At 40.5% G+C, this 14,739-nt stretch overlaps 3 protein-coding genes across 4 annotated transcripts; 1 reads left to right on the top strand and 2 right to left on the bottom strand.

Moving 5' to 3' along the window:
- The first annotated feature begins 743 nt into the window (after positions 1 to 743).
- LOC112185676 (protein root UVB sensitive 4) lies at positions 744 to 3,718 on the top strand. Of its 2 annotated transcripts, none has more exons than XM_024323953.2 (10): positions 744 to 1,403; positions 1,626 to 1,772; positions 1,868 to 2,014; positions 2,109 to 2,171; positions 2,247 to 2,323; positions 2,436 to 2,541; positions 2,713 to 2,815; positions 2,919 to 3,070; positions 3,166 to 3,231; positions 3,331 to 3,718. In XM_024323953.2, the coding sequence occupies exons 1-10, from the start codon at positions 777 to 779 to the stop codon at positions 3,568 to 3,570; spliced, it is 1,728 nt and encodes a 575-aa protein (XP_024179721.2). In that variant the 5' UTR covers positions 744 to 776; the 3' UTR covers positions 3,571 to 3,718. The 2 variants fall into 2 exon arrangements, with proteins under 2 accessions (XP_024179721.2, XP_024179722.1); XM_024323954.2 differs by having other exon boundaries at positions 1,263 to 1,403; positions 1,601 to 1,772.
- A 231-nt stretch (positions 3,719 to 3,949) lies between these two features.
- LOC112185675 (extra-large guanine nucleotide-binding protein 1) lies at positions 3,950 to 9,104 on the bottom strand. The gene is made up of 8 exons (XM_024323952.2): positions 7,619 to 9,104; positions 7,369 to 7,506; positions 7,173 to 7,277; positions 6,871 to 7,056; positions 6,237 to 6,417; positions 5,541 to 5,770; positions 4,907 to 5,073; positions 3,950 to 4,685 (listed from the first exon to the last, which is right to left on the bottom strand). Exons 1-8 carry the CDS (start codon positions 8,792 to 8,794, stop codon positions 4,091 to 4,093), a joined length of 2,778 nt encoding a protein of 925 aa, XP_024179720.1. The 5' UTR covers positions 8,795 to 9,104; the 3' UTR covers positions 3,950 to 4,090.
- Positions 9,105 to 12,088: 2,984 nt separating this feature from the next.
- Positions 12,089 to 13,697, bottom strand: LOC112190580 (protein JINGUBANG). The gene has a single exon (XM_024330026.2). The coding sequence runs from the start codon at positions 13,633 to 13,635 to the stop codon at positions 12,253 to 12,255; it is 1,383 nt and encodes a 460-aa protein (XP_024185794.2). The 5' UTR covers positions 13,636 to 13,697; the 3' UTR covers positions 12,089 to 12,252.
- Positions 13,698 to 14,739: the final 1,042 nt, after the last annotated feature.

Raw genomic sequence — 14,739 nt, 5'->3', positions numbered from 1 at the left:
CAGAAGTTCTCTACATCTCCCATTTGAATTCACCCCACCAAGTTAAAAGGAAAATCTTGCACTTTCTGATTTTGATAGTTCTATGACATTTCAAACTTCCGTTAAACATGTGCTATAAAAAGCAAATGCTCTTTTTCGTTTGATATCCTTACAGAAAAACAATTATTAACTCTCACGGTGTTTCTAAGTTTCATTTTTGGTACTTGGAGGACAAGAAAAATAGTGAAAATAAATTTTTTTTTTCTTATTCAGTTAATATAACCACTTTACAGTATTCGATTGAGCGTGTGATTATTTTTCTTAACATTCGACCATGAAACTCTATTAAATTTATAAGTGTCAAAACTTTAATCGAACGTGTGCTATAAGAGCAAGTTTACCCGTTGGGTCACCAGTAATTCACTGTTTATTATGTGTATTTTCACTCTCTGGGTCGCGGGCACAGTGTATTTCATGCCCTGGGTCGCCATGTGTCACCCTGTGTCACCTTGGTGACCTGCAAGCTGACCTGATGACCCAGGTCTTATTGGAAACTGTGCCCGTGACCCGGAAAATGGAAATACACACTAAAAAACAGTGAATAGTAGGTGACCTGGTGACCCAACGGATGAACTTACTTTAACAAATGCGTTTTATCAAAGTGGGAGCATCTTGAACCAAAATTATTTCTCAGTCTTAAAATAAACACTTTCCGGCATTCCCATTTGCACTTTATTTGAAAAAGACAAAAAAAAGAAGAAAAAGAAAAAAGAAAAGGACCTTGTTTTTTCTGTTCAATGATGGTGTCATTCAGTGGTGCTCATTCAGTACAAACCGCTTCTTCTACTTCCAAACCCCTAAACCCTGAACCTCTCACTATTAAGGCGCCAAAATTAGACCCCCCTTCCTCTCAAAACCCTAATTTTCCCACAGTTCCAATTCTCATGCAATCATCTTTCTATGCAGCCTCCAACTCCCACCACTTCCTCCTCTCATGGAAAACCCCACAACCCCAATTCACACCCCGCAAGCCACTCCCCAGGAAGCTCCGTACCACCTTCAAAGCCCCAACCTTTACCAACTCCCTCAGAACCTCAATTGGGTACGAGCCGGAAGAAGGCCTCGGAGAAGACCCGGGTCCTTCAACGCCGCCGGGTCGGCTCCCGGTGGTGATTCGGAAGTCGGGTCGGGTTTCCCGGTACTTCTGGGATGGGGATTGCTTGCAATTAGTCGGTGTTGATGGCCGTGCGGCGTCGTTTGGTTTGGATTTGGACGATGGGTTTCGGAAATTTTATAGAGTCTGTAGTTGTGCTGTGTGGGATTTCTTTATTCCCAAGCAAGTTAGTGGGAATTATATGAGCTATGTGAAATGGAAGTTCTTGCACCGCGTTTTTAGCTCTGCGCTGCAGGTTCTTGCTACTCAGGTAATAATTTTATGCACCTCATTTTCTTCATCAAGATATTGAAATGGGAATAGAAATGATGTATAAATGTTATGGGTGAAATGAGTGAAAAGGATTTGTGTTATGAGGATGGATTAGAATGTTGAGAGTAAAGAATCAAAAATCAATGTAAAAGTGGAAGATAAAGAAATGAATGAATTTTGGTTTTATATGGTTAGTTATACTTGGGGATGCACTGATTAGGCAATGTTTCGGGCCATTGGGATTGGGTACTCTCGTTCGCTTCCAGCGGCTGCTGCTCTTAACTGGGTCTTGAAGGATGGACTTGGACGGCTGAGTAGGTGCATCTATACTGCTAGTCTAGCGTCTGCTTTTGATACCAATTTGAAGGTAGGGACTTGTACTGTATTTTGGATTGCTTTTGCTTTAGAATGTGATATACAGGGCTTCAGCAAATTGATAATTTCCTGTTATATCATTTGAAGAGAGTTCGGTTTTCAACCTCTGTTCTGTTCACGTTGAGTATTGGAGTTGAGCTGTTGACACCTGCATATCCTCAGTATTTCCTGCTTCTTGCGTCTTTAGCCAACGTTGCAAAACAAATAAGCTTGGCTTGCTATATAGCAACTAGTGTAAGAACTGAGTTACAAGTTTTTTTTTATTACTATGAGTTGGGTTTAGCACCTTCTCATTTTGAATGTTGAAGTTATTCCTCTGTCTAAGCAGTCTGCTGTTCATAGAAGCTTTGCAATAGCAGATAATCTTGGTGAACTTTCGGCAAAGGCACAGGTATATAATCTTTCCTAACATTGAGGTTCTATCAACTATCCTTCTGTATATCCCAACTGATAATATGGTTTTCAGATTCAAACAGTGTGCTTTGATAACCTTGGCCTTTTGCTTGCTGCATTATTGAATATGTTGTTGAAGAACAACCAAAGGTTCTTTTTTACTTCCATATTCGGGAATTAGTTATTCTGTTTTGTGTCTTCACTGATATGTTATCGAATCCTATTGTTCCTATACATTTCTAACTTTTGGCTGACATTCCAGGTTGCGGACAGGCTTGCCCTTTGTTGTATACCCCATCTTCTCAGCACTTGACCTTTGTGGAATATATCAAGGGCTTAAACATGTCCATTTACAAACATTAAGTAAGGTGAGTGAGCATTCTCCCTTTTACCTCTGCTATTTTAGAAGCATGTGCTTGGTAGTCTCGCTATGACACCAATTTGTACCTGTACAATTTCCCTGTTTTAGAGGATTAATGGAACTGCAATTCCTTAATACATGTTTTGCTTCAGCATCTCATTTTTTATTGTTCTTTCAGGATAGACTTGAAATTGTGCTAAATACTTGGATCAAGTTAGGTAAAGTTCCTTCACCTGCAGAAGTGAGTAAAGAAGAAGGAATCGATTTCCTGCAGAGCAAAGGTTAGGTCTTACACATGCATTTCTTTCGTAGCCTTGTTTCAATGTTTGTTTCTTTTATTGTAAGTGCCTATAAGCTAAAGCTAGTAACTGAGGTTTGAATCAGACAAAGGATTATGGCCCATCAGAATAGGGTACTTGGATCCAAAGAATCAAATCCCCAAGTTATCCATGATGGCGATGAGATCTACTAGTGATGATGATTATTACTTCATATCCATGGAGACATTTTATACAAGAAAACGAAGAACTAAGCAAGTAAGTTTATTGATGGATGTTCAACATGTGTGTCATGTGCTCATGTATCATCTACTCTGTAATGATCTTAATTTCAACTCCTTAATCAATTACAGCATGGAATTCTTCTTTGTCTACGGGAAAGAGCCAGCACTACAGATATTATCAAGGGTCTGTTGCAGGTGACAGATGTTTTTGTCAGAATATAAATAGAAGAGGAAAACTTTTGCAATATTATTAAATTAGTGAGTTCTTCCCCCATTAACCAGTTCATTATGTAGGCATGCTATATCCGCAAAGTCCTGCTTATGGACGAGAATAGGTGGGCGGACAAGGTAGATGCTAGAGATGCATTAGACTCGGCTCTAAAAGAATGGCCAAAATTGATTGATGAGTGCAAACGGCGTGCACAGGGCGATATGTACCTGTTGAATGAACAAATGGTGGCCCGGGGTTGGGCTACTAAGAATATCTTACTGAGTGCACAAGAGCAGACTCGATATAGTTTTGTAGATGACTGAAGATTCCTTTATGTATGTATATTATTGATTCTTCTTTTTTCCTTCAACTTTGGTGGTTCTCCGTGCCATGGAGAATTTTGGGGATCACAGAAAACTCAATTGTAATCAATTTAATTTATAGTAATACAATTTGCAGCTGATCCTTCTATTTTTGGCTTGTATATCAGTGGTGCTTATGCAAAGAAAATGGAATAGAATTTCCCCTGCATTCATTGTGTATACGACTCTTTTGTTCTCCAATTCTTACCCAGTTGAGAACCTGCATTATCATGCCTATCCAGAACTACATCAAATGAAGGCTGCAAGTAATGGAGAAGCACAGGTTGAGGATAAACGGTGTCCTGTAATTGCCTCACATGCTTTTTTGTGTAAAATATAATGATCTTTCGTATCTTGAACCAGCAAGGACCGGTGAAAGGAACAATCTTTCTATTGCTCATATACAAACCATTACATTTACAGTGGTTGCTTAGTCTCCCACAAAAATACAAACTCATTTACAAGCCTCATCAGTTTGACATCAATGTGAATAAGAGCTTGCCTCAGTGCTATAGACAGAGTAATCAAAGCTGAAGTTGCCTCTCTCTTCATCCCATTTTAAAATCTCCCTTGAATATTTAAGAGCTGCATCTACGCTATTAGGCTGCAACCCTTTTACCAGAGAAACGTACAGTTTCTTTCCAGTTAGAGAAGAATATAGCCTCTTGAACTTTACTGCAATGTAGTGAGCTGCTAGATGACCCAGCGAGGGGCTACTATTAATGTTGTTGCTACTGTTGTTGCTGCTGGACCGATGACGGCTATCCACTGGATGGAAATCATCAAACCAGTCACAATGAGTAAGTGGTACCCTTTCTACCTTTTCCTCAAGCACATCAAACTTGTTTAGAATCAAAAGGAAGTCCATATGTTCAAATGTTGGATGAGTAATGATGCTTTCAAAGAAACTTCTGGTCTGTAGCATCTTGTTTGAAAAGGACCCACTACCATCCACAGAAAACTGATCATAGTCGCTCAAGGATACACAGAATATGACCATTCCAACATCTTCAAACATCTCCAACCATTTGCAGTTTTCTCCAAGTCCTCTAGCATTTACTCTAATCAATTGGTACCTGAGAAGCAACCAGATACGAGAAACGTTAGTGTACAGTCAAACCCATCAAAGCAAGAAGTATTGGCATACAGTAGAAGTATAAATCAAAGTTATAAAATATAGAGCAGTCAACGTGTCAAACAGTGCAAGGGAACTATCTAAATATTTCGATATTATCACTGTTAACTTATTTCAATGAAGTTAATTCATCGGAAATGTACAATAAACACTATAGCAGACCTAAGCAAAGAGTCCTGCTGATCATTATTATGATTGATGTTATCTTCAGATGCCGACGGTGGAAATGAGAAGTCTACACAAGCAAGCCCATTAGATGAAGTAACACCTTCAGCGTATAGAATATCCAGATCCGAGGGCTCATAGTCTACTCTTAATATGTCAACAGCCTGAACAGGGAAAAGGAATACAAATGAGAAATTTTAACAATTACAAGGCCAGAACTGAAATGTGGAATTGTAAACCAAGCAACAGTATGCGGCTCCAAGCACTTTTATGCCAACCAAGCATTTTCGGAGCCAAACAATACTTGATTTTACTACAACGAACTCTAAACATGTCAAAAGGATATAAACATATAATTAGACATGCTTTTTCAGGGGCACTCCCTACCAAATCAGCTGCTTCCACTCTTGTTCTGAGTGCCCTTTTATAACTACAACTGTATCTTTAAGGGTTTAAAGATCTTAAAAGGTACAGGGTCATTTATATTCTCTTTTCAAGATACTGTGCATCCCCAGTCTTTTGGGCCAGATTAGGTAGATTAAATTAGGCACATGTAATACTTGTGAATGGCATGATTATCTCTATAACAGTTTCGAAGATTTAGAACTCAGAGCACAGGCCATTATCTTACCCTCCCTATGAAATAAGTAGCAACACCAGGTAACATTTCCAATTCACTTCTCCTCTTGAATGTAGCTTGAATGGCTGAATCATTCCACAACTCCTCAACCAATGGTGCATATTCACGGGTAGCAGCTGGGAAAATGGCTTCCAAATCACCTGACACCATTATCTTGAGAAGCCAATCAGAAAATGCTTTCAGTCTCGGGCCAATGGAGTAAAGAGTTTTGTCGTTGTTCCCTGTTGTTAAAAAGCGGAGAAATTTATAAGCTATCAAAGTCAACATATGCATGCAGAATACAACCCTCTGACTTTTGTGATTCAGCATATAACACCAAAGTAACAGACATAACTAACCATAACGAACAAAAGAGAACCATAAACGAACAAAAGAGAACTGCTTTTAAAAGACGAAGCCGACACAACTTTTGTAAGTTGCTTTATCTTATATTGATGGTATTTACTTCTACTCCTATATACAATCTAGATTTCTAGATAGATGTTTTGTTATGTATACAGTTGATTAAATCACTGATATTCCCATATGAAGCAAGCATGTAGAGAACAACGTCATGCAGATCAGTTAATCAATGCTTGAATTGTTCCATATCAAGCTGTAATAAGGGGTAAAACTGTAAAAAATTATTACATGCATGCACACATGTATGAAGTCAAAGATGGGATGGAAAAAGTTATGAACTCATACCTCTCGCATCTGTTTGACTAGAAGAACATTGATTTCTGATCTCAGCCAAACTTTCCTCTTCAAAACGCTCACGTCCCTCCAGTAGTATACCAAGATAGCCATATACATTGCTCTGTATTGTAAACTTGATATTTTCACGCTCATCTTCCGAGAAAGGGATAGCTTTATATAGAATCTTGGCCTGGAAGGAAAATTAATAACTCGGTAAGTAACGTACTTCTTTTGGATTCTACTAAAAAAGGGGGCAGACTAAAAGCTATAGTGAAAAACCAGTGAGACTTGAAATTAAAAGACTTGGTAAAAATATGTAGGTGAAGAGAGGTCCTTCCTAGTGAAGATACTCATTGACTATCTTTTTCCAGTATGTGTGCTTATTGTTACACATGGTCATGCATAAATAACTCAATTTAAAAACCCCAATGAGAATAAACTAGAAGCTTCAGCAAGTATGCTTTAACCGCAGCAACTAAACAGAAATAAACAAATAGGACATTGAAATTCCAAGATTCCTGTTATTATAGCATCCACAGATACTAAAATGGTTATAATGGAATCAGACTCCTCTTTCCTATACACCTGTAAGACACATAGGTTGATGTGGCGATACAGTAGGATGTATATATATAGCAATCACCTGTTTGAATATAGTACTTGTTCCGGATCCATTATATCCAACTAAAAGAATTTTCTGAAGTATTCTCTGCTCAATGTAATCAGGGACGACTCTGCTACCAACATAGCTCAGGGGTTCTCCACAAGGATTCGAAGATTTAGAAGGCACTGGCAGTGACAAGACAGCACAAACAAGCTTGGTTCCAGCCTGAAATAGTGATTAAGAACAAATTAGTATACATGGAAACCTAAACCAAACAAACAAATCGGACCAAAATAAAACAGACCATAAATGGAAAGTACAAGTATTGTCAGAAACCATACCTTTCCCCATATGTATCCTTTAGTATTTTTCTGGCCCTCCTCTTGGTATGACCCATCCTCATTCACCCAAAAGTGTGGGTTACCAGCACACTGAACTCCTGCCAACTGCAATGTTCAACAAAATATCTTTATTTAGCCCTCCACATTAACCTGTTGCAACTAATAACAACTATTCTATAAGTGTAGAAAGTTCAACCTGTAACATCCGAAGCTCAACTTTGGTAATTTCCCGGCCATTGATAAAAACCTGTGTGTTTCCATTACTAGCATTTGCCTTGATGGGACCCCCAACACTAAGATGGGGACTGATTACCTTCGAAGGCTTCTGTCCTTCCTGTAAAATTAAGCAGCAACATGGTATTAAATCTTGTCACAAATTAAAGTATCACAATTACAAAACAACAACAACAACAACAACAAATCGGCTAAAAGAAAACCATATTCACCTTTCCCCAAAGTCCAGAAACTTTATCATACCAATAGTTTCCTGGTTTTAGCTTCTTCGGGGGGTTTGAGCAGGTCTGTAGCACAACAAGCTCCTCATGACAAAGAGGATGTCCATTCACACAAATGTAATTCGGCGGTAGCTGATTTGCTTCACAAAACTTTTCGGCTTTCATCACCTGCCGAACCTCCAAATCATTCAGCAGCCGCTTGAGCATCCTAGAGCACTTCCCCAAGCACCCTCTTTTGTTCTCATCAATAGGAAATCCAATACAAGTAACACACTTTCGGCCTTCTGGCATCGACCCCATAGCTCTCAGAACACAACTACTACAATACTTGGCGTCACAAACAATGCACACCTCCTTCTCAGTGAACCTAGTCCCCTTCAGACATCTATAACAAGACTTCTTCTTTCCTTTGCTCTGAGGCTCCCGCTTCACCGGCACAACCTCAGCCTCATCTTCCTCAACACCATCATCATCATCAGATTCAATGTCCCGAAACGTCACCACAGCGGGTCGTTTCACATCGCAATCCACAGCCTTGGTGGAGGAAACCCGAGAAGACGGATAGTCCAAGCTCAAAACGGACTCGGAGGAAGCCCAATCGGGTTCGGGTTGATTCAAATCGCTATTCAACTTCCCACCACTCGGAGCCGTCAATGCTCCTCCGCTCCAAGCCCAGCTACCATTATTCACATCGGACAGCTCACCCGACCCGTAATTCAACCCGTTCGAAAACTCCAACCCGCCGGAGCTACTCAATTCTCCGGACAAAGCACCACACCCAGCCCCCCTCTCCTCAGCTCTCTCCTCGAACCCAATCACCGACGCCGGCGAGACCGTCGCCGACTCCGACCCTTCCAACTCCTTCGTCGTGTCGTCCTCGCTCCTCCGATCGAAAGCGATCACCGAGGTCGGCGACACCGTCGACTGGGATGCCTTGAGCTCTTTAGAGAACGTTTTCATCAGCGAACCGGGCGCGAGAACCGGCTGGACCACCGGCAACGACAACTTATCCGGAATAGACACCTGTCCGACGACAGCCGCGACGGGGATTCTGTCGACGTTGATCGGAACCGCCTTCGGAAGATCGTAACTCACCGGAGGACCTTTGTACTCCATAGCAAACGAGTACTGCGCCCCCTCCTCCGCTTCTTCCGCCTCCGGCGGCATTGCGGAGTCCAAAACAGAATCCGAAAACCCTACCCTCCAACACAACAAACCCTAACCGGAAAGATTCCGAACCACAAAACCAGCTCACAATCAGCTAAACCATGAGCTTAGAGCGCGAAATCCAAGGAAACTTGGGGAAGCGGAGTAGGTGAGAGTGGAGTGAAGGAAGAGGGAAGTGGGATTGGAGAGAAGGAAGGAAGGAAGGAAAGAGGCATGGAAAGTCTCCAGGGGATAGGTAACGTTTTTGGGGAGGAGGAAAATGCGTTTGGGAAAGTTGGAAGGGGGAGAGGAGGGGAAAGGGACAGAGAGAGCTGGTTTTGGATTTGGAATCTTTTGAGTTACTTTTTTTTTTTTTATCCGGGGTGATTGGTTTTTTTTTTTCGCTTTTTCGGTTGTTGGGTGGTGCCACTGGGTGGGGGTCCGGTACGGGGGTACTTTTGTCTTTTGTGTTGTGGTGTTTAGGACCACGAGGAGGGTATTACGGACTTTTTTTCTGTTTTGGTCTGTTCAGGACTTCCGGGTTTTGTCTGTGCAGTCAGATATCCCAGCGTGGATTCTCTGTTGTCCTTTACAGTGTGAAACTTGGGCTTTGGATAACGAGGTTGCATTTAATGGATTGGACTGTGAGTTGTAGTAGTCAATACTAAATAGTAACGGGTAACTAGTAACTAGTAAAGATGAGAGTTTATTTACCTGTTTGAATGGGGAGGGGTTGATGATTTTCCTTGCATTTCTCCATTCCTGGTGCAAGTGTAACTGACTGCCAATCCTTTGCATGATCCAAAATTAATGTGAGAATTTAGAACGTTTTCTTTTCGATAATTAAACAAGAAAATTTACTTTGATCTGTAAATTTAAACTACTTAGTGTGTTTATACATATATACTGATTAATGAAGGTCAAAAATCTGATTTTAATTATATGTATTCGTTTTAAGATTTTACTTTACTGTGTTACATGGAATATGTTTTCAAAATAAAAGACTCTAATTTGCTCGCAAATTCTTGAGAGTTAAGGATCGATGTGCATGCATTGAGCTAGTTTGATATTGTGTAGCATACTATTATAGTCTTGATTAGTGTCTTAGATGAGGCAAAATTTGAGTGATTTTTACCCTCTTAGATTCTCCTATAGTTTTGCTGGCACTTGTTTTTCAGATTTGAAGCATATATGCATATTGATTGAGAGAAATATCTGGTGGTTGGCAGTCTCGCTAAAGAGAGCTAGCTCCGAATAGTCTCCAACTATGAGCGAGCTATGATGTTCTTACTTCGACATCGCTCCTCCTTACACTTGCGGATCCAGCAATAGCCTAGTGCAAGTGGGCTGATGCACCCCCTCAAATAACATACATGGTCTTTTATATTTAAAAACTTTAGTTGTTAGTGTGAATTTGAGGACTCTCAACTAAAAAATAAAAATAAAAAATAAAAAAAAGTTTCTCCCCCATAAGGAGCAACAATTGAGCTTGTTATACATATTTTTTGAAAAATTATAAAATTATCTGAATAGTTTCTCACAGAGATTGTTCATTAGCTATTATGATCCAAATTCACCAAATTTAAGTAAATTTTTGAATCCGCCGCTACCTCCTTTTGTTGTAAGTTGTAACCTAGCCCTATCTAGAAATAATGTAGAAAACGCACTTAAGCTAAACTTGATGAATATATGGATGCACTTAAGCACTAAAGTTTTTCTCATCGATTACCTCTTTTACTAATAATCGGTATTCAATCAATAATCGGTCGAGCTTGAAATGCATGTATCTTGGATAAATATTACCTAATCACCAGCAGAAGTCCAATATGCAGAGCAATTAATTAATCCATTAGTTTGTTTTCAACGTTTTACTTTGAATAATGTAGCCATATGCGCTGCTGTCATCCACCCATATATATGATCGAAGTCGAAATCACATTTAAGGTAAGGTTAGAGAAAGCTGCGCGCTTACAGAGTCAGAGAGCCACCTAATTAATCTCAAACATTCCTAAGACTGAGATATTTGAAAGATCTACACAGGCCGGTAGTTCACGATTGAGAAGACTTTTGGTGACGCAGTTTTACAATTTACAAATTGAATTCGTTCCTTTAGAACCAGGAAAGCATCATAGAATCAAAGATGGTGTGAAGTCTCAATCATCTGAAACGAATCTTTTGGTTTTAAGTAGTACTTATTACGTCTTGGTGTGCTGTTTTCAATTAATCATCAATATAATATTATTTAAGATCGATGTTGAAAACGTTTTGTTCGCCATGCCATTAATAATTAAGATCTTACTGTTTTATCTTCTTCATTGATCCATTTTCAAAGTTGGCCACATATATGATTGATACTTTGATGATACATGCATGTACTTAAAGTCCTAGGCAATGTTCACAGTACGTGTATTCTAAATCAATTAGAGGACGAACATAATTAAAATTTACTATGGCTGATTAAACTTAATTAGCATTCTTTAGCTATAAAACTTAATCAGCAGCTTGAGTTGCATGTAAGGCTGTAAATAGGCTCAATACAGTTCGTGTTCGACATGTATTAGGCTCGATTTTAGCTCGTTCGGCTTGTGTTCGTAAGATAAATTAGCTGAATATGAGCTCAATATTAGGCTCGACAAAAGAAAGAGCCAAGTTTGAACAATGATATATTCGGCTCGCCTAGCTCATGAGTAGCTCGAGTTTGTTAAAGCTCGACGTTTGTTAAAACTCGACTCATGAAAATTTATAATATAAATTAAAAATATAATTTTTCTAATCTCAAATCTTTAATTCTTTTTATTACTTTCCTTTTCAATTAGAAGAGAATCTGAGATTTTACGTAAAATATATTACAATAAAGTCAAAAGGGATTTGTGTGATGGTTAGACATCAAATTTTGGATTATTATTTTAAATTTTCTTTCTTCCTTTTTTAATTTTTAAATTTAAAGTCAAATGAACTCAGCCGAGCCTATTTAAGCTCGATCTTGTCCAATAAATCGAGCTGAGGGGAGCCTAGCTAGGGGCTTAAGAAAAATATTCAAGCAGAGCCGAGCTTGAGCCTGGAAAAAAAAAATTCAAGTTTTAGCCCAACTCGAACTCGATAAAAAACAAATTAGCCGAACATGATCACCCTGGTATTCACTCCGGCTCGACTCATTTACACCCCTAGTTGCATGTTAAATTATTAGGTGAATACACACACACACACGATCGTTAACAAAAATGATACCGACAATATTAAGATCTATCATAATAACTACAACGAAATCATATCTACGCAGATATAAATACCAAATGATCGATATCACAAGATATATGTTATGTGATCTTTACGTTCTCATGATCAATTAATGTGAAGTTTTACAATGATATCACAATACAATCCACCGAGTATACAATCTTCAATGTTGTCAAATCAGATCAAGAAAAAAAGAACAAAAGGGTACGTAGATATCCGGCCAGCTGAGAAAAATTGAAACGCTAAATTCTTCTGGAACCCATAGATGTACGAGAGGCGAAGCTTGGGGCGGAGCTCAACATGGGCACGCAGTACCCATCGGACGTGTAATGCTGGTGCTTCTGGTTCGGCACCATCGGCGGCGCTTGCTCCGAAACCCTCCACATCTTCACCGACTTGTCCAAACTCCCGCTATACACTATCCATCGCGTCTCCCCGGAAGTAGCCTCCTTATCCGTCTCCACCGCCAAACACTTCACCGGCCCGGTGTGCCCCGTCAGCACCGACAAGCAAATGTGGTCCCCCTCCGACGACCGTCTCCACACGCATATCCCCATATCGGCTGAGCCACTGAACACCAAGCACCCGGCCGCCGCTAAGCATAGAACCGCCAACTTGTGCCCTCTCAAAACGCCGCCGTGTTGGAGATTCTTTTCCCGCTCCCAGAAATTGACCAAACCATCCGACGATCCACAGTAAACAATGGTCGCTTCTGGGTTTACCGCCAACGCCGTAACCGCGCATTCCTGTTTTAACAGCGTCTGCGAGAAGAAATGCTTCGTCCCTTTCCCTTGTAACTCCTTTCTCCATATCTTGACGGTTCCGTCAGCCGAACCGGTGAAAACCAAGCCATCGAATCCCGCCACCAGAGCGTTAACAGCGTCGTCGTGAGCGTTGATGGACTCCAAGCACTTGAAATCGGAGGCTCTCCACACCTTAAACGTCTTATCCCACGACGCCGAGTAGAGCAAGGTTTTGTCCTCGCTCAAGCTCAAGCACGAAATGGCGTCGAAATGCTTGATCCACAAAACCTTGCTGCTGTGTCGTCGCACCTCGACGTAGCTACTCGGCTTCATCGAGCACCTTAATAAGTTCCTCAGAGTCGGAAGGGTCCCGACTCGTTTGTGGTTGCTTGGGTTCTTGGTTGAAACTCTCCATACCCTAATCTTCCCATCTTGATGCCCTGTGAAGATTTTATCGTTGGCGAGTATGATAGCCTTGACCAAACCACTGTTGGACTTGAAACCGGAGAATTCATTCTGTTTCTTCCAGATTCTAATGTTCTTGCTGTCCGACCCCGTGTACAGCAAGTCTCCGGAGGCGGCCAGAGAATATATATGGCCTTCCTCACGGACAAGGGAGCCCATGAGGACGTTCGGCGAGAAGTTAGGCTCCCCGGCCGCCTCTGGAGAAGTATGTTCCTTGTTGTACATGTGCGTGGACCAAGGAGACTTGGTGAATGGAGAGGACGACAAGTCTTCGCCGCCTAATAAGTCCGGGTCGTAATTCGGAGGACTAGGGCTTTCGTCCCCGTCGGGGTAGTTCTTCAACCGGCCGAACTTCTGTCCAGGGAGGCTGGTCGACTCTTCGGAGAACACTTTGTTGGCTCTCGTCGATCCCTTCATGATTAATAAATGGAAGGAAAAAGAATCAGGGAAGGAATGCAGAAGAATAAAATAGCAGCTACAGGTAGATTTTTCTTTTTTAATTTTTAATTTTTTAAATTTATGAGTGTCAAAAGCTAATGGATTAGCTGCTAATGAATTCGTTTCCTGTTTTTCCGGTTTGGTTGTTATTTGCTCTAGCCAACGGTCTGGTGCCACGTCGGAATGAGGTCCGCCGTGCGGGAGTGAAATGACGGTTTTGTCCGAGAGGGGTTAGGTGGCAACAGCAGGAATGAGAAAAGGTTTGCCTCTGCGTCGGAAATCTAACTTTGGGTATTACCCGCCTCCGGGAACGGAGCAACGGAAAAGGCGGGGTTAATGTTTGACTGGGTCAATGGACAAAGATGGCCCCTTGGTCTTTTGGATTTTTTCTTCTTTAAGAGAAAGGAAAAGAAAAGAAGATGAACAAAAGGGTACGGCCCAAATTATGTACGATGCATGACATCTTTGTACAACGAAAGTTTCTCAAAAGTGTTGTATATTAGTGGATAGCTGGCATTGAGTCAAGCTTTGAGGTTTAGAAGATATGAGACGTCCTTTGACAAGTTGACAAATTGACTTATTGCAATTCATATCAAATTTGAAGACACTGGGAATGCTCTTGTTTCTGGAATTTGGATTAGTTTTAGATGAGGTTGCTTTAGAAGTAACTGGACATACAATTTTAGAAAGCTAAAGAAGTGATTTGCTGATCTCTTTGTGTTGAATTGTTAGTTCTTGTACTTCATTATATTCAATGTTGCTTTGATTGGATAATTTGCTTTCTTCAATTCTCATTCCTTCAGTTTTTGATACAAATGACATTTGTGTTTTCAATTTTGCTTGGCAGAAAGAACAATTGGATTTAGAAAATGATTGCTGATATGCCTTTGTTTAGGTGCGATGTTGGGAGATACAACAGAGCAGAGGAAATGTTGAACACTGGAATAGTGCCAATGTAACCCCATGCCATCATTGGGAGATCAAGCTTGGAACACCCAGCAAATTGTATTCTTCTTTATCATCATGTAAAGCTTATGAAACTTGAAAGCTTGTTAAGCTAATGAAATGGATTAATGCTTTATG

The sequence above is a fragment of the Rosa chinensis genome, chromosome 2 (assembly GCF_002994745.2).
Source record: "Rosa chinensis cultivar Old Blush chromosome 2, RchiOBHm-V2, whole genome shotgun sequence".
NCBI classification, from domain to species: domain Eukaryota; kingdom Viridiplantae; phylum Streptophyta; class Magnoliopsida; order Rosales; family Rosaceae; genus Rosa; species Rosa chinensis.
This window is presented reverse-complemented; position numbering and strand designations above follow the sequence as displayed.

Coding starts and splice junctions, on each gene's coding strand:
- LOC112185676 (XM_024323953.2), top strand. CDS start 777: ATGATGGTGTCATTCAGTGGTGCTCATTCAGTACAAACCGCTTCTTCT. Junction 2,542..2,712: donor ATTTACAAACATTAAGTAAG/GTGAGTGAGCAT, acceptor TTGTTCTTTCAG/GATAGACTTGAAATTGTGCT. Junction 3,232..3,330: donor TTATCAAGGGTCTGTTGCAG/GTGACAGATGTT, acceptor TTCATTATGTAG/GCATGCTATATCCGCAAAGT.
- LOC112185675 (XM_024323952.2), bottom strand. CDS start 8,794: ATGCCGCCGGAGGCGGAAGAAGCGGAGGAGGGGGCGCAGTACTCGTTT. Junction 7,278..7,368: donor TTGAGCTTCGGATGTTACAG/GTTGAACTTTCT, acceptor TGAACATTGCAG/TTGGCAGGAGTTCAGTGTGC. Junction 6,418..6,870: donor CAAGTACTATATTCAAACAG/GTGATTGCTATA, acceptor TTTTCCTTCCAG/GCCAAGATTCTATATAAAGC.
- LOC112190580 (XM_024330026.2), bottom strand. CDS start 13,635: ATGAAGGGATCGACGAGAGCCAACAAAGTGTTCTCCGAAGAGTCGACC.